Source organism: Carlito syrichta, unplaced genomic scaffold (genome assembly GCF_000164805.1).
Source record: "Carlito syrichta isolate Samal-C Ts95f unplaced genomic scaffold, Tarsius_syrichta-2.0.1 Scaffold305620, whole genome shotgun sequence".
NCBI lineage: Eukaryota > Metazoa > Chordata > Mammalia > Primates > Tarsiidae > Carlito > Carlito syrichta.
This window is the reverse complement of record NW_007249716.1, coordinates 293,685-315,919: the sequence shown is the minus strand read 5'-3', so window position 1 is coordinate 315,919 and position 22,235 is coordinate 293,685. Positions and strand designations below refer to the sequence as shown.

Genomic DNA, 22,235 nt, shown 5'->3' with positions numbered 1-22,235 from the left:
TTTTCTATAAAATGAGGAAGCAATAACCTCCAATAATTTTCAGGTCCTTTCTGGCTCTAAAGTTCTGGGCCTTACTGAAGTTAGACCTCTGGGATAATGTTAATATGAAGAATCTGTCCCTGGAGACCTGTAGAACAGTTTCTCAACCTTGGAACACTGATGTTTTTGGCCAAATAATTCTTGTCTGGGGGACTGGGGGCTGTCCCATGGTTTATATGTTTAGTAGCATCCCTGACCTCTGCCCACTAGCTGCCTGTAGCATCCCCCCAGTTGTGACAACCAGAAATGTCCCCAGAATTGCTCTAGAGCAGGCTCTGCACGCTTTCTTTCTTTTTTTAAAGAAGAGGCTTTTGTTTCTTAAAGCTTTCTATACCCCAAGCAGGAGTTTGTGGAAGGGTGCTAGAGGGGGGCTTGGGGGAGGGGGTCAGGACAGATGCTTTTTTTTGTGAATCTGAAGATGAGCAGGAGAGAGGGGAGCAATGGCTGGGAAGTATATCAGCAGCAGTGCCCAGCAGCTTGCTAAGGTGGGTGGGAGACTGACTGACATCAGCTGGGAAGGAGGAGGGGGACCCCCTGGTATACACGGTTACCATGTCTTGCAGTAGTGAAAAAAAAAGTTAAATATCTATCAGTAGAAAGTGGTTAGACAAATTATGGTGTGCTTGTATGTAGGAATACTATGCAGCTGTTAAAAAGGATAGAGACCTATTTTAAGAAAGGAAAAAAACTGTATTAAAAGTGTAATACTCAATATATACTGATAACAAAAGATTAATGCTATCTTTTGAGCGAATGCCATGCTACACATTGCTATCGTAACTCAATTCAACTTTGAAAAAGTAATACATAGAAAATATCTCTTAAGATGTGGATACAAGCTAGGTGCAGTGGCTTATGCCTGTAATCCCAGCACTTTGGGAGGTGGAGGCAAGAGGATTGCTTGAGCCCACGGGTTCGAAACCAGCCTGGGTAACATGGTGAGACCTTGTCTCTACAATAAATCAAAAAATTAGCCAGGTGGGGGTGGTGCATGCCTATAGTTCTAGCTACTTGGAAGGCCGAAGTGGAAGGATCACCTGAACCCAGCAGATAAAGGCTGTGGTGGCCATGAGCATGCCACTGCACTCCAGGCTGGGCAACAGAGTGAGACTCTGACTCAGGAAAAAAAAAAAAAAGATGTGGATACATTTTTTTGGCACTCCAGTATACAGTTGGCCCTTTGTATCTGTAGATGCAGAATAGGAGGATATAGAGGACTGACTAAAGGGCTTAAGCATCCTCAGATTTTGGTATCTGTGGTGCTCCTGGAAGGAATCCCCCATGGATATCAAGGGATGACTGTAAGACATGGAAAGATGTTTACTCCAGAGTAAATGGACAAAAAGCAAACCACAATATAGTACAGGAGCTAGAAATGTGGATTCTGGATTTGAACGGTAGCTCTTCATTTAACCTTTATAAGTAATTCTAAGCTTGTTTCCCATTTAAACTGTAGTCCCCCTTATCTGTAGTTTTGATTGCTGTGGTTTCAGTTATTCACTGTCAACCTCTGTCCAAAAATACTGAAAGGAAAACTCTAGAAATAAACAATTTTTAAGTTTCAAATTACATGCTATTACGAGTAGCGTGTGAAATCCTGTGCCTTTCTGCTCCATCCTGCCCAGAACATGAATCATCCCTTTGTCCAGTGTACTCACACTGTCTACACTACCTGCCATTAGTCACTCCATAGCCTTCTCAGTTATCAGATTGGCTGTCGTGGTATTGCAGTGCTTGTGTTCAAGTAACCTTTATTTTACTTAATAATGCCCCCAAAGTGCAAGAGTAGTGATGCTACTATATTCTATTTTTTTAGAAAGTAGATTTCTCAGTAGAAACCATGTTCTAGGCCAGGTGCAGGGGTTTATGCCTATAATACCAGCACTAAGGAAGGCTGAGGTGGGAGGATAGCTTGAGCCCAGGAGTTCAAGAGCAGCCTGGGCAACATAGCGAAGTCTCATCTCTACAGAAAAATTCGAAAAAATTAGCCAGGCATGGTGGTGCACATTTGTAGTCCCAGCTACTCGGGAGGTTGAGGCAAAAGGATTGCCTGAGCCCATGATGTCAAGGCTGCAGTAAGCCATGATCATGCCACTGCACTCCAGCCTGGGCAACAGAGTAAGATTCTTACTCAAAACAAAAAAAAAAGAAAAGAAAAAAAAAAACAAACTATGTTCTATTTATCAGTATTGTTGTTAATCTCTTACTGTGCCTAATTTACAAATTGAACTTTATCATAGGCATGTATGTATAGGAAAAATGTGATATATATATATATATATATATATATATATATATATATATATATATATATACATACACATGGTTTGGTACTATCTTGATTTCCAGTATCCACTGGGGGTCTTGGAACATATGCCCTGGGGACAAGGAGGACCACTATAATGATACCTAGTCTTGGATGATATAACACATGGGAAACACCAAGTACAGGTCCTAGCACATGCAAAGCCCTCAATAAATGGCAGGATTATGACAATACTAATAATGGCAATGATATTATTGTAATACCTATTGGTGACCCCTTTTAGGTATTTTTTTAAGCATAGGGCACTTTCTCATTTTTTCCTTATTTTTATTATTATTTTTTGAATTGGAGTCTCATCCTGTTGTCTAGCCTGGAGTGCAGTTTCACACTCATGGCCCCCGAAGCCTCGACCTACTGGGCTCAGGTGATCTTTCCACCTCAGCCTTCCAAGTAGCTGGAACCACAGGTGCGAGCCACTACACCTGGCTAATTTTTTGGTTTACTGTAGAGACAAGGTCCCACCAAGTTGCCCAGGCTGGTCTCAAATCCCTGGGCTCAGGCAATCCTCTCACCTCAGCCTCCCAAAGTGCTGGGATTACAGGCTTGAGCCACTGCACCCAGACTTTATTTTATTTTTAAAAATTCTAGTTGAGATTAAAAGATGGAGCTACTTAGTTCAGGGTAAAGATAAGCTGTGAAGTACTGTGCATGGCTTTGTCAGTTACCACAGCTCTGTCCTTCGGCTATAACTCATAGAGATTTTACCCTACAAAGTCTGACATAATCATCCTGAGATGACCTAATAGCTAGAGTATGTTACCCCCCTCAGAAAACAACTCCCATTCCTTCCCTATCCTCAAAGGATCACCAATGTTTTTAAACATTTCAAATGTTAGAATTACTTATATTTCTTAGAAGCGCAGTTGCAGTAGAAGGGATAAAATGAAATCGTGGGTGAAAAGTGCTAGTTACTGGCTAGGCTCAGTGGCTCAGCCTGTAATCCCAGCACTTTGGGAGGCTGAGGCGAGTGGATTGCCTGAGCCCGCGGGTTTGAGACCCACCCAGGCAACTTAAATCAAAAACTAGCCGGGCATGGTAGCGTATGCCTGTAGTTCCGGCTACTTGGATGGCCGGGGTGGAAGGATTGCTAGAGCCCAGCAGGTTGAGGCTGTGGTGGCCGTGAGCGTGCCACTGCACTCTAGTCTGGGCGACAGAGTGAGACTCCAACTCAAAAAAAACAAAAAACAAAAAAACCCACCAGGGCAACTTGGCAAGAGCTCGTCTCTATAATAAATATAAAATTAGCTGGGCGTGGTAGCACGCACCTGCAGTTCCAGCTACTTGGAAGGCTGAGGAAGAAGGATTACCTGAGCAGGTCAAGGCTGCGGTGGCCATGAGTGTGCCACTGCCCTCCAGCCTGGGTGACAGAGTGAGACTCCAACTCAAAAAGAAAAGAAAAGTGCTAGTTACTAAAAAGACTGAGATCACCGCAGAAGGGGACTGCAGCAAGTCTAGTGTTCTTCATGGGATGGGAACAGGTACTCTGGGTGTAGGAAGAAGGAGATAGGGGAGGAAGGGACTCAAAAGGAATCATGCACCCACTGACTTTGACACCTCGAGCCAAGCTTAGTGCTGCCTCTTCTGTGATGCCTTTTCCAAATACCCTTCCTTCCATTCAGACAAAACTACCTGCTTTTTCTGCCACTGCTGTGCTAGCATTATTGCTATGGCACTAATACTTTGTATTTTAATTATTCATTGAGCCACCTCTCGTATTGTCTTACAAATCAGGGAGATCCATTAAGGCAGGGGTTGAGGTGGTTTTTTTCCTCACTACTTATGTATACATTTTCCTGCTGGGGGATAAACCTGATAACAGATATAAAGAACTTATTCCAGTGGTTGGCACAAAGGAAATTCTTAATAAGCATACAAGGAGGGGGGGACCCAAAAAACCCAGTTTATTTTTGGAAGGCAGGCTTCTTGTAGTTCAGGCTTGCCCTGCTAGGTAAGTGTTCTAGGAACCATTGGCATCAGCGTAGCAGCTAGCATTGCTGTGAGAGGCGGCAATGCGGAAGAAGCATCCCGAGTCGTGGCAAACAGGTGACTGGTTCTTCCATCGTGACACTGCACCTGCCCACACCACGATTAGTGTTCAGCAGTTTTTAACCAAAAAACAGCATGACCCCTGTGCCCCACCCTCCCTAGTCACCCAATTTTGCCCAGGGCAACTTTTTGTGTTTCCCCAGATGAAAAAAAGTCCTCCAAGGGAAATGTTTTGCCAATGTGGAAGAGATGAAACAAAAAATGGCAGAAGCACTAAATGGCATCAAAATTGACGAGTTCAAAAACTGTTTTGAGCAGTGGAAAAAGTGTCTCAATAGGTGTATTGCATCAAATGGAGACTACTTCTTTTTTTTTTTTTGAGTTGGAGTCTCACTCGGTCGCCCAGACTGGAGTGCAGTAGCCACTCCCGGTCACCGCAGCCTCGCCTGCTGGGCTCTGGCGATCCTTCTGCCTCAGCCTTCCGAGTAGCCAGAATTACAGGCGTGCGCTACCACGCCCGGCTGATTTTTTGATTTATTGTAGAGATGAGGTCTCGCTGTGCAGGCAGGTCTCGAACCCGCAGGCTCAGGCAATCCACTCACCTCAGCCTCCCAAAGGTGCGGGATTACAGGCTAAGCCACCGAGCCCGGCTGGAGACTACTTCTAAGGTGACTAAAGTTTAAACATGTAAGAATAAGTACACAAGTTTTTATAAATAAATTCCAGGTTTTTTTGGGTCTCCCTCGTAAGCTGCTATTATTACTCAGCAGTCTCAGTTAGCTATTATTATTTAGCCATTATTACTTGCCTCTCAGTTCTTCTGTATTATTCTGGTCCCAGTTCTGGCTCAGAGAGATGGTCAATAAATACTTGTTGAACTGAAGTGCCAGGTGCTTTCTATACACTGTGCTTACTTCATCACCATACTCACCCTGTGAGGTATTACTGGCCCTATTTTCCAGATGAGGAAACAGACCAGTATAATGCCTTTCTCAGCAGCTCCACACAGAGAGGGAGCCCTCTTCCTATAGGAACAGCCAGGGGTGAGGTTCCCAGCTGCTATCAGGCTCCCAGATGCTATCAGGGCTCTGGGCCCTTCCAGCTGCCGCTCAGACTGGTTTGGTAAGAAGGAGGTGGAATTACATAGCAACTTTTGGCTCGCTCATATCTGGCTATACTTGGAGTCCATGTGAAAAGAAACATACATAGTCACCTGTGCCAGGATAGGCTGCTCAAATGATGTAGCTCCATGTAGGAGCTAGGAGACCATGTGGCAGAAAGAACACTGCATCAGCACCAGTCCAGGTCCCATCAACTATACACTAATAACTTCAGCCAGACTCCCTTTCCCTCCAACAAATGGAGTCTTGCCTATAAATGAAATCTTATGGGAAAGCTCAATATAGAAACCTATGAGAAGCAGACCTATTTGGGGAAAGGTCGTCAGAGTAGGGCACATTCCTTCCATTTGATAGACAATGTTCTCAAAGGCTAAGGGGCTTAGTCAGGGTAATTCACTAAATCATAAAGGCAAGGCCAGCCTGCATTTCTACCTGTCTCTGGGCCTCGAGTGAGAGCAGATGGCTGTGCCTCATCACAGGCAGGGATGAGCCCCACGGGGATGGCTACACAGCACTCACACCCGTCATGACAGGATCTATGCCCACAGCTTCCTTCAGACGTGGGGAGGACACAGTGGCACTGGGAGCTGGAGGAACATTAAAAACTCCAGGATCTACTTCTTAGAATTGATCCTACAGTAATAATTATGGGCAGGAGCAAATATTTAAATCCAAAGATGTGCCCCCAATGGTGGGGCAGATTAAATATGTTATGGATTCTATGCATAAGTTGGCACACTGTGCACCCATTTAAGTGATGTCGTGTCAGAAGACGTAATGCTGTACAAAGATGGTCACAATATATTTTTGAATAAAAAAAGGAGATTACAAGATTGTTACGATCTCAATTGTGTGAAATTATTTCTTAGAAAAACGTTAATACTTTAGGCTTGGAAACTAAGGATTTTTCTGCTGTTTGGTAGATTCTTCCTACCCCACCCTTTTTTAAATGACAAGATTACCCATACCTTGTAAAAGAAAAACCAAACCAAACCCACCCTCCCCATGACCTAATCCTCTCCTAAGGATGATGAAATTTTTGATTCTTTTACTTCCCCATATCTTCTAAATTATCCATAAGTACGCATTGCTTTGGCAAAATGCAAGAGAAAACAAAATTTTACAAAAAAGCTCACACAAGCCAGGCTCGGTGGCTCAGCCTGTAATCCTGCGTTTTGGGAGGCTGAGGTGAGTGGACTGCCTGAGCCCGCAGGTTCGAGACCCGCCTGGACTACTTGGTGAGACCTCATCTCTACAACAGATCAAAAACTGGCCGGGTGTGGTAGTGCGCACCTGTAGTTCCGGCTACTCAGAAGGCTGAGGCGGAAGGATCGCTGGAGCCCAGCAGGTCGAGGCTGTGGTGGCCGGGAGCGGCCACTGCACTCCAGTCTGGGTGACAGAGTGAGACTCTAACTCAAAAAAAAAAAAAAAAAAGCTCACACAATACTCTGAGGAATGGCCCTGGCTGGGTCCTGGCATAGGGCTAGGGCTGGACCTGGACAGAATCTCCAGAAGACAGAGCCCGGCAGCCTCTGCTCAGCAAGAGTGGGTCACTGGGTGCCGAGGCTCCTTCTGTTCCCATGATGCCCCAGTTGCCGGTGAGAGATCTGGAGCATGACATGGTGCACACAGGACACAGGACCCCCCCTTCCCTCTCTATAGAGACCACCTGGCACTGAGGAATGAGAAGCACAAACTCCAGTTCTGCCTCACAGCATGGCTGTGTCACTTGGACAAGTGACTTCACCTCTCTGACTCTCCAATCCTCCTCTGGTCACTGTGATACTAATCACCTTCCTCCCAGGACTGGGTGACTGACTGTAAGAACTGCATTACCAGCACAAGGAGGTGCTCAGTAATCAGCAGCTTCTTTCAACCCCTGTCTCATCTGGCGCCACCAGGCAGATGGGCTCCAAGAGCAGCATCCTGAGGTCCCTTCACAGTTAACCCCTTCTGGTGGTCTTGAGGCCCAGCCCCCAGAGTCTGGTCAGACCTGGGTATAAACCACCCCCTGTGAATGCCCTCACAGCGCGAGGCGCCATGCACTTCTGGGGACATTTCCGGCAGCATTTCAGCTCTTCCTGAAATCCAGCCTCCTGCTGCAACGAAAACACTACTGCCCTGTGCGCCCCACTCCCCCCGCCGACAACACATCACCTGGGCAGCCGCGGGCACTTACACTTTGGCTTCATAGTCCTTCCATGCCTTTTCCAGCTGCTTTTTGGAATCCTGTGGTTTAAAAAGGAACAATTTGCCCAAGGGGAAGCTTGAGCTCTGGAATAAACAGGACACTTGGCGGCCTGTAGGGGAACCAGCTCACATGCTCCCCTGTGCTGATCAGAGCCATTCTCTAGCCAGCCCCTGCCCCATGACCCTGACTGCAAACCTGCCCCCTCAAATAGACTCAGCTGACATATTTCTCGGGGCTGAGCCCCTTCTCCCAGCTGATCTTTTCCCCTCCAGATTTACCCAGACTCAGTCAAGTTTGGGGGGCCCTGGGCTAGGGTATGGGGTCTTTGGGCTCTACCGAGTCTTCTTGCTCAGAAGACAAAGATCAGCCATGAAGATGAGGATGGGAGGATGAAGGTCAAACTCCTCTTCTAACTTTAACCCACCATTTCCTCTTGCCTGGCACTGGATCATTCTCTTACCAAGAAGGGCACAGGTGAAGAAACATACGCACAGAAAGGTTGAGAAGTCTACCCAGGGCCACACAGTAAGCCAAGGAAACCTGGCTGACTCCTGGCCTAGCTTGCCTGGGCCTCCTCCAGCTAGGCTGCTCACACCCTTTGGAACAGCCCTGGCTTCCAAGGTGAAAAAGTTGCCTGTCTGGTTTGGGTGGTTCCCTGGCGGTGCTAGGGCAGGGAGGGAACCCTCTGGGGGGGAGGACAGCACTTCCCCTGGGCTGTCTGGGGCAGACTGCCAGGGAGATTATTCTGTCACCTTCTTTGAGCTCGACTCTGCATCCAGCCAAGGGCTGCCAGGCACAGAGAGGGCAGCTCAAGGATGGGACTCAGGTTCCTGGGACTCCCACACCGGCTCGCCATTTACCAGCCACGTCAACCATAAGCAGCTTACCTAACTCCCTGGGTCTCAAACTCCTCAACTGCAAAATAGGCATGTGAGTACCTTGAGTGCCTCCCTCACAGCTGGTGGTAAGAGTTTCAGGAGGTAGTTCACATGAGGGGCCTGGCAGACCAGCTGTCCTAGGCTGTCCCCACAGCCAGGTCCTCCAGTCCTCCCAAGTGTCCACTCTATGGGGTCAGCACTCCTGCCTCAACAGCCCCCTCTCTTGGCCTCCCCTATGGTCTCCCTCCTGTCCCTCTCATGCCACTCCCCCACCACTCCCTGCACGGAGACTCACCTGTCGCCCGTCCCTCAGCTGCCCCTTCATCAGACTGTCCAGGGGGAAAGAGACAATGTTGTTCAGGTTCTGAACCTGGAAGAAGCAGAGACCCCCCCATCCCCGCCCCAGGTGAGCACTCGTCCAGCCCCAAAGCACACAGGGTATGGTGAAGCATCATGAGGCAAAGGACAGCAACAGGGAAAGGAAGCAGGGAGGAGAGAGGGATGGAAGGGGGGAGGTCAAGGGGTGTTGGAGTCAGCCCCTTCCCTGATGACTCCAGCCTCATCATGACACTGCTCCAGGAGCAAGTGCGATCAGCCCCGCCTCTGTCCCCTGCCAGGAGCACCCTCCCTTCTCCCTTCTGACTCTCTCATTCACCCTGTAGTGCACATCTGTTGTTTGGGTCTGAGTGCCTCGTCTCCCCTTTAATGGCAATAGAACTCCCTTTCCTGTGGGAACCCCTTCCCTGTGGTCAGGAGTTATAGCTAACAGGAGCACCCATCCCCAGGCTGGAGAGATTGGATCAGGAACAGGCACATAACCCAGGCTAGCCAGTCAGAGGGGAAAATCCCCTCTGGGATTTTCCCGCCTAGGTCATGGGAGAAAGACTAGTCTCTCTCTTGGTGAGATGTGCATCTAGGCCTGTTGGGCCACCTTGCCCACTAGGCAGAGACAGACAAGAACTATCTAAGGAAGAAGAAAAAGCCAAAAGCCGGCTGTACCCCTGAACTTCCCATAATAGGGACCAATGAATTCCCTTCTTAAAATTTAATGCAGTGAGTTGGGTTTCTGTCATTTGGCAACCCAAAGAGGTCTAATAGTTCTACCCACCTTCCAAGGTAACAGCTTGGGTATCCCGTTTTCCAGGATGCCTTTCCTGGCCACCCCTGTCCCGTAGGCTATGCTGATCTCCCCTTTTAAGAACGATGGCAGTACTTGGGCTCTGACCCCGCCCGCTGGGCCTTGAGTTCATGCCATACTGCTGATTTTGCTGGATGTCAGTTCACTCCTCAGTTCTTGTCTCCTTGACCAGACTGTGGCTCCCTGAGGTAATGTCTGACTCTACAATGCCCACCAGAGAGCAGACCCCCAGGAAACACTGGTCTGACTGAAACAGGGTGAAAAGAGTTAAGGACAAAGGAGGACATGAATTCAGTGGAATTCAAATGCTGTTGAAGGTCTCTGCATGCAGGACAGTGTACAAAGCACTGCTATGCCAAGAGATATGATGGCAGAGGGCAACGTTAGCCAATATTTACCGAGCGCTTACTATGGCACAGGCGCTCGACTTGCTTAATTCTCATTGCCGCTCTGTGAGGTGGGCACCAGGATTATCCTAGTTGTACAGATGAGAGCTGGGGCTCAGGCAGATGGGGTGGCCCATCCTAGAAAGCAGTATGGCAGGGATTCCAAGCCATCGTCAAAGCCTGAGGTCAGGTGCTTAGAGTACACTGCCTCTCCCGGGAGGCAGCACAGCCAGGCTTGTGCTTGAATTCTGGAGCCAGACAGCCTGAGTTCAGACCCAGCTGTGTGACCTCGGGCAAGCTGCTTAACCTCTGTGCCCTAGCCTGTAGAGTGGGACAGCAGTAATGCCAGGCCCACAGAGCTGTGCACCAGGATTAAATGAGTTAACACATGTGCAGTACTGAGAACCGTGCCCACAGATGGGAAGAGCTGGTGTCACAGGGTGGCATTGAGGTGGGGACTTGAAGGACCGAGGAAGAGGCAGCCACCTAGGAGCCCCTCAGGAAGCAACCTGAGGCCACCGGGACATGTGCAAGGGCCTAGGGGCTTGTGGAGGCGAGGACAGGCTCTAGGATTTGAGGACAAGGCAGATACGACTGGGAAAGCAGAGGATAAGAGGGGGTGAGGAGACGCGGTGGCAGCAGTAGTGCAATGAAGGCAAGAACTCCTGAGCTCATCCTCCCTCAGCCAAAGATCCTCCAGGGAACCCTCTCTTGAATGAGGTTCTTCCTGCTTTGAGAACCCCCTGCTTCTGGATGATGAGGAGAGAACAGAGAGAGAGGAGTTCGGAAGGAAGTTAGAAAGAAGAATGCAAAAGGTGGGTCAGGGCTGGGAAGGGACCTCAGGTCATGGGTCAGAGGTCAAGGGCAAACTGGGAGAAGGGAGGAAGCCGACCTTTTCCCCGTCAGGTTCTTAAAACCACTAGATTCACCCTGAGCCTGGGTTGAGAGCTGGTAGAGGGAGGAACAGGGGCCTCACCAGGTTCTTGAAGAGCGCGGCCACCTCGCGGGTGAACACAGCCAAGTTCAGGAAGCCTGTAGACAGTTCATGACTGTTCTGGGACAGGTGGCTGTTGCCTAAGGACTCCACGGCCTCTCGGTACTGCTCTTCATTCTCCACGTGGCCTGCATGGACGGGAGCTCAGAGTTAGCTCCAGGCTGGGACTGGGAGAGGGGCTGGCCAGGCTGGGGAGCAGGCAAGCTCACTCACCAAGGCCGGAGCTGTGGATTGCCCGCACAGCCTTCTTTATTCTCTGCAGGATGGCCTGGTCTCCTTCCAGGATCTGGGAAGCACATACGGGCAGAGGTTCAGGGATGCTGCACCAGGAGAGGATGTTTTCTTTCTTTCTTTCTTTTTTTGAGTTGGAGTCTCACTCCTGTCACCCAGGCTAGAGTGCAGTGGCACGCTCACGGTCACCCCAGAGTCAACCTGCTGGGCTTTGGTGATCCTTCCACCTCAGCCTTTCACGTAGCCAGAACTATAGGCACGTGTAGCCACACCCAGCTAATTTTTTATTTATTGTAGAGATGAGATCTTGCCAGGTTGCCCGGGCTGGTCTCGAACCTGCAGGCTCAGGCAATCCACTCACTTTGGCTTCCCAAAGTGCTGGGATTACAGGCTGAGCCACCAAGCCCAGCCAAAAGGGTGCTTTCTTCAGCACGATGTCACCTTCCAAACACACACACTGAATTCTGCTTTCCTTTGGAACTCCTCCCTAGGGTCTCCCTGTAACCCTCACCAAATCAAAAAAGACCACCCTCTTCCATCCAGGCCCCACAGAAACCAAAGACCAGTCATACTACTCCAGGAAGACTGTGGACTTTTCTTCCCAACTCCAGGGCAGACCAAGTAAATGTAGCTATTTGAAGGCAGGGTGTGGCAGGACTGGGTTTGAATCTTAGCACTGGCACTAGCTAGTGTGTCAACTAAACAAATCTGTTAACTTACCTGAGCCTTGAGTGCTTTGACTGCAAGATGGGCATGGACACATGGATTTGCTAAGAGGATTACTGATTTGATGAATGTGTTCAAAATGCTTAGTAAAAGACCACTGAGAGAACATGGACATCTCTGTGCTTCCCCAAGACACAGACAGGGGACACCTGTTCACTAAATCCCAGGCTCAGTTAACAGTCATGTGAGGACAAGGAAGAAGAGGCCAGGACGCCACAGGTAGTGAGGGGATGGAGGCATTCAGATACCAGAGTCTGGCGAGAAGAGAGAGGGTCGAGGGAGCACTCTCCACCCCTACTGGGGAGAACTGGTGGGATGACATCAGGTAGCCCTAAATCCCAGGGACTGCAGAACAAATATCAGACTGTGGGGAAGGCCAGAGATGTGATGGTGAGATGCAGAACTCACCCCCAGGTAGGCTCTGCCTAGATGTGAAACTTCCTAGACGCACTCCCTCCTTCAACAGGGTGTGGAAGCTGGCAACCTCACAAAGCCCTTGTGAAGTGTACCATTAACTTTGAAAGTATAGAATGTCAGAGCTGGGAGGAACACAGGGCCACAGATGGGGAAACTGAGGACAAGAGAGGGGAGGGCCTTGCCCAGAGTCACATGGCAGGGCAGCAGTAGAGCTGGGCTTGCAGGGGTGCCTCACCCTGACCCCAGCCCAGCTGTTCTGTCCAGTAACTGACCAGAAAATGGGATATAAGTTTGTTTTCCAAAGAAGAGTTTCTTCAACATGGCAAGAGTTAGCAAACCCATTCAGAATAGTGTCTCCAAAGGATCTCAGTAATACTCAAGGACTCTCTGAGGCCTCTGGCATGTGGGGAGGCTCTGGAGAAGGGGAAAGGTTCTCTACTCAGCTGCTATGTGACCTTGAACAAGTGGCCTATTCTCTCTGACCTTCCTGGTTAGCCACCTGGAAACAGGGTAAATAGTGCCTAAACCTTAGGGTTATCATGAGGCTTGTATGCACGATATGATTCACATATGGTATTTAGCTTGGTGCTGGGCACAGCGTATGTCCTCAAGAATAGTATCATGATCACTATCATCAGCAGCTGCTGATACTAGAAAAGTCCAGAAAATTCTGGGTACATTTCCTTTTTTTTTTTTTTCTCTTGGAACTTCCATGCCCACTGGGTACTTTTCCCATAGGGACGAGAAACCTAACATTCTCCTTCCATGGATGAATTCAAGACACTTCATATTTGGGACCAGTGGAGACGTATCCCAGGACTGAAAAAAGAAAGTCAAGGAATCAGGTAGATTGAGGCAAGAGCGTTCAATTTGAGTTGGCTAAAGAAATAAGATGCTTCTTACTAAAGAGACAAAGATGAGGCGAGAACATGGCCATCTCTATAGTTCCCCAAAACCCAGGTGAGGAAACAGAAGCCTGTGTTCACCAAATCCCTTGATCCCCATCATGAAACCTGGAAAGCTAAATGGTGATTAATTTAAGGAGTTAAGTCTTCACTCCAAAAGACAATGCAGGTTAAACATATGGACAGTTTCCAAAGAGATTTCCAAAACCCCTAGAGGGCAGATTCATGTGCCTAGCATAGACCTGAAAGGACTATGTTCATGCTTTAGGTACCTTTTGAGGCATCTTCCATCCCATGACACTCATTCTCTGAAAACTACCCCTCTTCCCTCAAGAGGTGGGTCCCTGCCACCTTGTGTTCTAGCCAGGGTTGACTGGACATCTGACCCAAGCTGGACCTATCAGATTCTCTCTCCAGGGACGTTGGAATTGGGCTCTGAGAAGCTAGGCAACTGACTAAAAAGGTTAAAGCTGGGACATCTTTCCTGCCACATGCAGAGAGAAAAGAACAAAGCAGATGGGTAGAAAGATGCAAATGAGACCCATGCTGCCACAGCAAGGCAAAAAAGAGCTACCCTGGTTTCTACAACTTTCCAGATGCTGCTGGCCAAGAGGCCCCTCCTCATATCATGTCTTTGGGCCTCTATGAATTAGCTGTGAACCACCCAACAAATTCTCTTTAGTGCTTAAGTGGATTTGGGAGAATTTTTCCTCCCTGCAGTGTGGCAGAGACTTGGTGGTTGGCTCCCGGCATTCACTCTCTCTTCTTCCTTAACAGTAAGAGTCCTGCTTTTTCAGATGGCCACTTGGCCACTACTGTGGCTAACTGTTTTGTGATTAAATATATATGTTATGTGGTCCATGGATTATAATGGATATTTCATTTGTTTTTGTTTTTTGGTTTTTCTTGAGTTGGAGTCTCACTCTGTCACCCAGACTGGAGTGCAGTGGCCGCTCCCGGCCACCGCAGCCTCGACCTGCTGGACTCCGGCGATCCTTCCACCTCAGCCTTCCAATTAGCTGGAACTACAGGCGTGCACTACCACGCCCGGCTAATTTTTGATTTATTGTAGAGATGAGGTCTCGCCAAGTTGCCCAGATGGGTCTTGAACCCGTGGGCTCAGGCAATCCACTCACTTCAGCCTCCCAAAGCGCAGGATTACAGGCTAAGCCACCGAGCCAGGCTGGATATTTCATTTGTTAACTTCTAGAAAGTATCTTACAAGGAAGGGAGATATTCCCAGACTCATCAAGTTGTATACATTAAATATGCACAGCTTTTTACATGCTAATCATACCTCAATAAAGTGGTTTATAAAAAAAGGAAGGGAGGGACTATATACCTGTTAGAATGGCTAAAATGCAAAACACTGACAATGCCAAGTGCTGACAAGAATGGGGAGCAACAGAAACTCTCATGTTGGTGGAAATGCACAATAGTCCAGCTACTTTGGCACAATTTGACAGTTTCTTAGATACTAAACTAAATATACTCTTACCATATGATTCAGCAATAATGCTCCTTTGTATTTTCTCAAATGGGCTGAAAACGTATGTGCACACAAAAACCTGCACATGGACGCTTATAGCAGCTTTAGTCATCATTGCCAAAATTTGGAAGCAACCAAGATGGACTTCAGCAGGTGAAACATAAACAAACTGTGGTACATCAAGACAATGGAACATTATTCAGCATTGAAAAGAAGTGAACTGGCAAACCATGAAAAGACATGGAGGAAACTTAAATGCACACTACTAAGTGAAAGAGGCCCATTTGGAAAGCCTACACGTTATATGAGTTCACCTGTATGACATTCTAGGAAAGGCAAAACTATGGAGACAGTGAAATACAAGTGGTTGCCCAAGGCTGGAAGGGAGGACGAACAGGTGAAGGGCAGAGGATTTTTAGTGAATATTTTTAGTGAAACATTTCTGTAAGTTCCTGTAATGGTGGTATACAGCATTATACATTTGTTCAAGCTCTTTATAACAGCAAGAGTGAACCCTAAGGTCAACCATGAACTTTGGGTGATAATGATGTGTCAGCACATATCCATTGGTTGAAGCAAATGTCCCACTCTCGTGCAGAATGTCGGCCATGGGCGAGGCTGTACACATATGGAAACTCTATGTACTTTCTGATCAATTTTGCTGTGAACCTAAAACTACTCTAAAAAATAAAATCTAGTTTTTAAAACTGAAGAATGGAAGGGTACCATCTGTCATCTCTTTCTTCTGGCTAGAAGGCATTTGTCATGTCTGGAGCTCAGACATCATCTTGGGCCATGAGGTAGAAGCCATTTGCTATGGATGGTGGAGCAACAAAATAGAAGCCCTGTCTCTGGTGAAAGCCACCCTATCAGCCCTGGACTGCTAACTGTGGACTTCCTTTATATGAAAGAGAAATATCTTTTCCTTTTCCTTTTTTTTTTTTTTTTGAGAAAGCAGGACTTATTGAGAGGGCAGAAAAGTTCCCACAGTGGGAAGGGATCCGAAGTGGTTGCCTGAGAAATATCTTATTTGTGCCACTGTTGTACTGAGTAACCTGTCACTTGTGGCTGAACTTAGCTCCCATTGGCACAGGCAGGCAAGTGACCCTAATCACCCAGGAACCATTCCTTGATGCCTTTGTCAGACATATATCAGGAAACAGCTACCCAGTCAGATACCATTCCTGTCCCTACTACTCTTGGCAATCAAGGATCATACAGCTATTCATTCATTCATTCATTCATTCATTCAACTAGTAACTGAGTGCCTGCTACGTGTTCAAACCCTGTGTAAAAAAACACAGTCTCAGTTCTCAGGAACATCATCATTTAAAGGAAGAAAGGGCCAGTATAAATAGACAATTATCTTGCAGTGTGATGAGGGCTATAATGAAAGGGTCCTGGGAGCCCAGGAAAAGCAGAGCTGTGTCTGCTGGAGGGGAACAGGGAAGGTTTCCCTTAAGCTGTGACGCTTAACTCTGGCCACTGGACAGGCAGAAAAGAAACTAAAAGACTAATGTGAGGCAGGGCGGGGGAGTGCTTGGTATAAATGGTAGGATTGTCAGAGGAGAGAAGCTTGCTCTGGGAAGAATGGGCAAGGAGAGGAACAGAGTTCATTCATTCATTCATTCATTTCAACAAGCATTTCTTGATGCCTGTTTCAGCCAGGCATGGTGCCAGTTGCTGGGGACACATAAGACATGGCCGCTTTCTTCAAGAGGCCCACAGACATATAAACATGCAAGTGCCCAAAGGAAATACCAAAAGGGGAGAATTCTAATTACCCCTTTCTTGGGAAAAGATCTAAACATCACTCACACTGGGGTGTAACACCTACCCTCTGGCAAAATGGGGCTCAAAGATTTAAACTAAAGAAACACAGTTTTAAGGAGGAAATCCTGACAGTAGCTTGGGGAAAGGAAGGCGGCTGGGGAAAGGCAGAGAGGCTTCCAGACTCCTGTAATGACACTGCCACAGCATGATGAGTCAGGAGCCCGGATTTCAGCCTCAGCCTCCCCAGCACCATCACCCCAGGTGACACTAGCCCAGCCTGCTCTCTAAACCTTTTCTTCTTTAAAATGGATTTTCTAGTAGCGGGGGCGGGGAATCCATTCTCTGCTTAACTTACAAAATTAGGGTGAGGCTTAATGAGACTGCAAACACAGCAGCATGAGGCAAGGCTTGAGGCACTTGGAAAATATGAGTATGATCCTATGATCCTGGTTTGTTTTCTCCCTCTGTGTGAGGTCAGCCCTCATTCCCCATGCCTGAGGCAGGATGGATTAGAGGGGAAAAATCAGGTTCTGGATCCAGGCGGGCCCATTTGACCCGATATAGTGATTCTCAAAGTGGGATCCCTGCACCGTCAGCATCGAAGGGGAACTTGTTAGAAAAGCAAATTCTCCAGCTGAATCAGAAAGCCAGGGGGGTGGGGGAGGAGGTCCAGCCACCTGAGGCTGAACAAGCCCTGCAGGAAATTACGATGCACACTGAAGCTTGAGAATCACTGATCTAATTCCTCTCTTCAGAGGTACAGCACATTATCACTGCTAAAAGTGTGGGGCTGGCCCCAAGCTACCTGCGTTCGAATTCTAGCTCCATTAGGCACTTGCTATATGACCTCTATTCCTCAGTTTCTCCATTCATGAAGTGGGGATGATAATAGTTCCTACCACATGAGGTTGTCAGGAGGCTAAATGATTTCAAAATTAAATCGAATTTGATTCCGACATTTCTCAACTTTCCTTAAACTAATTAAACATACCTCCCCCAGCCCCCGGCCCCCTAATCATCCTTTTCAGCAAGATGTGGGAACCACAGGTGGACAGGGACCACAACAAAATATCTGCCACTGGGCCGTCACAGGATACAAGATGGAACATGTCCCAAGCGCCTGTTCTGGGCCATGCTTGTTGTCACTCTCCAGGCTGCTCTTTGAGATAGGCATCACTATTTCCATGTTATAGATGAAGCTGCCAGGGGAAGGGACATGTCCAGGTCACTCAGTGATGAACCGCGGCAGAGTCATAATTTAAGCCCAGGAAGGCCACATCTCCAAGCTGCCCCACAAAGGTTAGGGGAGGGGTTTCTTTGATCCTGGGACTGGATCTGCCTCTGAACCTAAACTCCAACTCCACCACCTCTCCCAAATTTAGGGGAGGGAGAGGAGGAACAGAGGAAGACCTCTGATTTCTTCTTCCAAAGAAATCAAGGTTGACAGCAGCAGCAGGACCCCAACTACAAACACTCCAAAGGGTATTCTCCTGTAGGGAAAACAGATTTGTTCAGGCTGGCCCTGGCAAGGATTCCCAGGACTGAGAAGCAGAAGTTAGGAAGAGAGAAATAGATTTCAGCTCAAACAGAGGATGTTCCTAAGGAAAAATAAGCCACCCTGTGAAAGGAGTAAGCTCTCTGTCACTTGAAGTATTCAAAAACTTTGGTGCTAGGGAGTGATTCAGGCACTGGATTTTGGATTAGAACTGATGGCTATGAGATTTCTTTCAAAGCTAAGAGTCAATGGATCCATGCATGAGCCTAGGCAGGCAGGTGAAACAGAGTGTGAGGGACATGTCTGAACTTGGAAAGCCCATTGGAGTCCTTTGGGTGGCCTCGCCTGGCTGGTTCCTAGACAAGGCCTGAGTTCCAGCTGCTGGCACTGCCCTTTGTGCCCCCCACCCTGACCCAACACACACACACACACACACACACACACACACACACACACGCACGCACCATGCTCTGTCTCTCTGGTTTGTGTTCTCTGCAGGCAAAAGACCACAGATAGCAGACACTAGGCCATGCCCACTGCTCTGCCTGGATGGGCCTTCTGTGTGCTCCCCTCCTGGGTCAGAACCCATCAATAGACCCATTCTTCATTCCCAAGGTTCCTCAGAGCCAGCTGGGGTTACCATGACAACTCAGCCAAGGGGGCAGAGCTACTAGAGCTAAGGCCTTGGGAGCTATAGATTAAATTTCACCATTAGACATTCATTCCTTTGGACCATTATAATATGGTTCATGGATACCACTTTTATGTCATCCCATGACCATTATAGACATCATTATCAGTTGCAGTCTTTTTCCCACTGACCCAGGGTTGGGCTCATCATTCTGCTAAGATAGCTCTTCAGGTAGCCTCTAGCAATTAAACTAGACTTGGCACAGAGATGGAAAACCATTTTCTATCTTTGACTTGGGCCATGATATCTCTTGAGAGACTAAATCACAGAATATTAGAGATAAGCTAACATTACCTCCTCACTTTCCAGGCTGTAAAACAAAGGCTCAGAAGAATTTCTTGCCCCAGGTCTCACTGGAAATGCAAGCAAACTAAAACTTGTACAGTTTGTAAGGCAGTCTGACATCCACCACTTTGGACTCATAGCATCCTAGTGAGGCAGTCGTTTTTGCTGTTGTTGTTGTTCCCATCTGGCTGATGAGTCAATGAGGCTCAAAGAGGTGAAGAACGTTGCCTGAGCTCATATAGCCAGAAGGCAGACCCAGGACCTAAACTGTTGGCCTCTAACTCCCTTGTTCATTTCCAGCCTGGAGGTCCATGCAGTCACTACCAGGGCCTTTGAAGCCATACTTACAGTGAGCACTACAGATCAATTTTTATGTTTCACAAATTAGTTTGACCACATTCCAAAGATGTGCAGCTGTATGATCAATAAGCCACAGAACCTTTAAAAAGCATTCTTGAATTCATGGAAGTGATTCAGGCACTGGATTCTGGATTAAAATGGATGACTATTAGATTTCTTTCAAAGCTAAGAGTCAATGATTCCATGCAAGAGCCTGGGCAGGCAGTGGGCAAAGGCGAGTAAAACGCAGAGTGTGAGGGACATGTCAGAACTTAGAAAGTCCTTTGGACTCCTTTGGACAGCCTAGACTGGTTGGCACTAGACAAGGCCTGAATTCCTTTTTGTCCTTTCCCGTATATCTCAATCAATTAATACTAGCAGTACAGCTGATGTGGTGGGGACGGGGGCGGTCAATGAGGCTCTGACGTTAAAAAGGAGTTATCTTGGCCGGGCTCGGTGGCTCAGCCTGTAATCACAGCACTTTGGGAGGCCGAGGTGAGTGGATTGTCTGAGCCTGAGGGTTTGAGACCCACCTGGGCAACTTGGCGAGACCTCATCTCTACAATAAATCAAAAATTAGCCAGGCGTGGTAGCGCGCGCCTGTAGTTCCAGCTACTTGGAAGGCTGAGGCGGAAGGATCACCAGAGCCCAGCAGGTCGAGGCTGTGGTGGACAGGAGTGGCCACTGCACTCCCGTCTGAGTGACAGAGTGAGACTCCAACTCAAAAAAAAAAAAAAAAGGAGTTATCTTGTGAGGGGGTTGAATCCTGGCTCCTGTGACCTTTGACTCTGATGTCCACAAAGAAGGTTAAATTACATTTACTACATATTAAATGTGATCCTTAAAGCATGATATTTTTGGCCGGACACGGTGGCTCAGCCTGTAATCCCAGCACTTTGAAAGGCCAAGGAGAGAGGATTGCCTGAGTCCGGGGGTTTGAGACCAGGCTGGGCAACTTGGTGAGACCTCATCTCTACAATAAATCACAAAAACTAGCCGGGCTCGGTGGCTCAGCCTGTAATCCCCTGCCTTTGGGAGGCTGAGGTGAGTGGATTGCCTAAGCCCGCGGGTTCGAGACCCGCTTGGGCAGCGAGACCTCATCTCTACAATAAATCAAAAAATCAGCCGGGCACGGTAGCGCATGCCTGTAATTCCGGCTACTCGGAAGGCTGAGGCGGAAGGATCGCCGGAGCCCAGCAGGCGAGGCTGTGGTGGCCGGGAGCGGCTACTGCACTCCAGTCTGGGCGACAGAGTGAGACTTCAACTCAAAAAAAAAAATCACAAAAACTAGCCAGGTGTGGTGGTGTGCATCTGTAGTTCCAGCTACTTGAATGGCTGAGGAGGAAGGATCGCCAGAGCCCAGCAGGTTGAGGCTGCGGTGGCTGTGAGCATGCTGCTGCATTACAGCCTGAGCAACAAGAGTGAGACTCCAACTAAAAAAAAAAAACCCTCCAAAAAAAACCAAAAAAAAAAATAACATTTTAATGAACAAACCAAGTAAGACAACGTATTAAATAAAATGATGCATAAAGTTAAAAAAGGGGGGCTTCTCATTTCTAGATCCAATTACCAACTTAAAGGAAATGAGGAAGATGGAGAAACTTGTTAAACTATACCTGGGGCTGGGCTCGGTGGCTCAGCCTGTAATCTCAGCACTTTGGGAGGCTGAGGTAAGAGGATTGCTTGAGGCCAGGAGTTCAAAACCAGCCTAGGCAGCATAGCGAGACTTCATCTCTACAGAAATAAAAAATTAGCTGGGCATGATGATGCATGCCTATAGTCCCAGCTACTTGGGAGAATGAGGCAGGAGGATCACCTGAGCCCGCAAGTTTGAAGCTGCAGTGAGCTGTGAACATGCCACTGCACTCCAGCCTGGGAGACAGAGACTCTGTCTCTGAAAACCAAAAACCAAAAACTATACCTAAGGATGCAACAATGAGCACAACTAGACTGTGTGAAACTACAGAACAAGCCACCTAGTTTCTTTAACAAGTGAACTGTAAAACAAACATGATGGAGGGAGAATCTTAAGAGACTTAAAAGATACATCAACAAATGGGAATGCATATGTCTTATTAAGTCCTGTTTTAAAAAATAACTGTCAAAGAAGCTATGACAATTATGAGATGATTGGAAATTTGAAACTGAAAAACTGGAATTATTGTTAATGTTTTGGGTTTCAATGATGGTATCATAGTTATGTAAATAGAACAGGAGTCCTTACTGTTCAGAGACACACATAGAACAGTTTAAGGATGAGATGATACGATGTTTAGTATATGCTTCAAAATATGATAGGAGTTGGGGAAGCAGATGGGGAGTAAAGTAAGGACCAGGAAGAACTGGGTGATGAGGTGAATATTCCAAATTCTCCATGAGAATAAAAAGTGAATTAGCCGGGCATGGTAGCGCACGCCTGTAGTTCCAACTACTTGGAAGGCTGAGGCGGAAGGATCGCTGGAGCCCAGCAGGTCGAGGCTGCGGTGGCCGGGAGTGGCCACTGCACTCCAGTCTGGGTGACAGAGTGAGACTCTGTCAAAAAAACTCAAAAAAAAAAAAAAAAAAAGTGAGGACTGTAGATGAAAAAATAAGCACGGCAAAATATTGCTAACTGTTGAAAATAGGTAATTCTACTTTTATATGTTTGTAAATGTCTGAGTACAGTCAATAAAAAAACAAAGTATCTTAAACTCAGAAAAGTTGGGAATGACTAAGTTCCCTGAAACTCGTCCTTGCCAACTTAATATATTGAATGAATGGCATAGCTTTCAACAAGAGTGATGGGATGGGAGAGTGGGGTCTGGAAGAAGTGGGCCTAAGGGAGG

General features: G+C 47.5%; 1 protein-coding gene across 1 annotated transcript in view; it reads right to left on the bottom strand.

Moving 5' to 3' along the window:
- Positions 1-19,958, bottom strand: part of ASAP3 (ArfGAP with SH3 domain, ankyrin repeat and PH domain 3) — a 33,801-nt gene extending 13,843 nt beyond the window's left edge. Inside the window, 5 exon segments of the mRNA XM_021714317.1 lie at positions 7,652-7,701; positions 8,837-8,911; positions 11,042-11,187; positions 11,273-11,345; positions 19,944-19,958. Coding sequence (XP_021569992.1) covers positions 7,652-7,701; positions 8,837-8,866 — 80 coding nt within the window. The 5' untranslated portion in view covers positions 8,867-8,911; positions 11,042-11,187; positions 11,273-11,345; positions 19,944-19,958.
- Between the last annotated feature and the right edge of the window lie 2,277 nt (positions 19,959-22,235).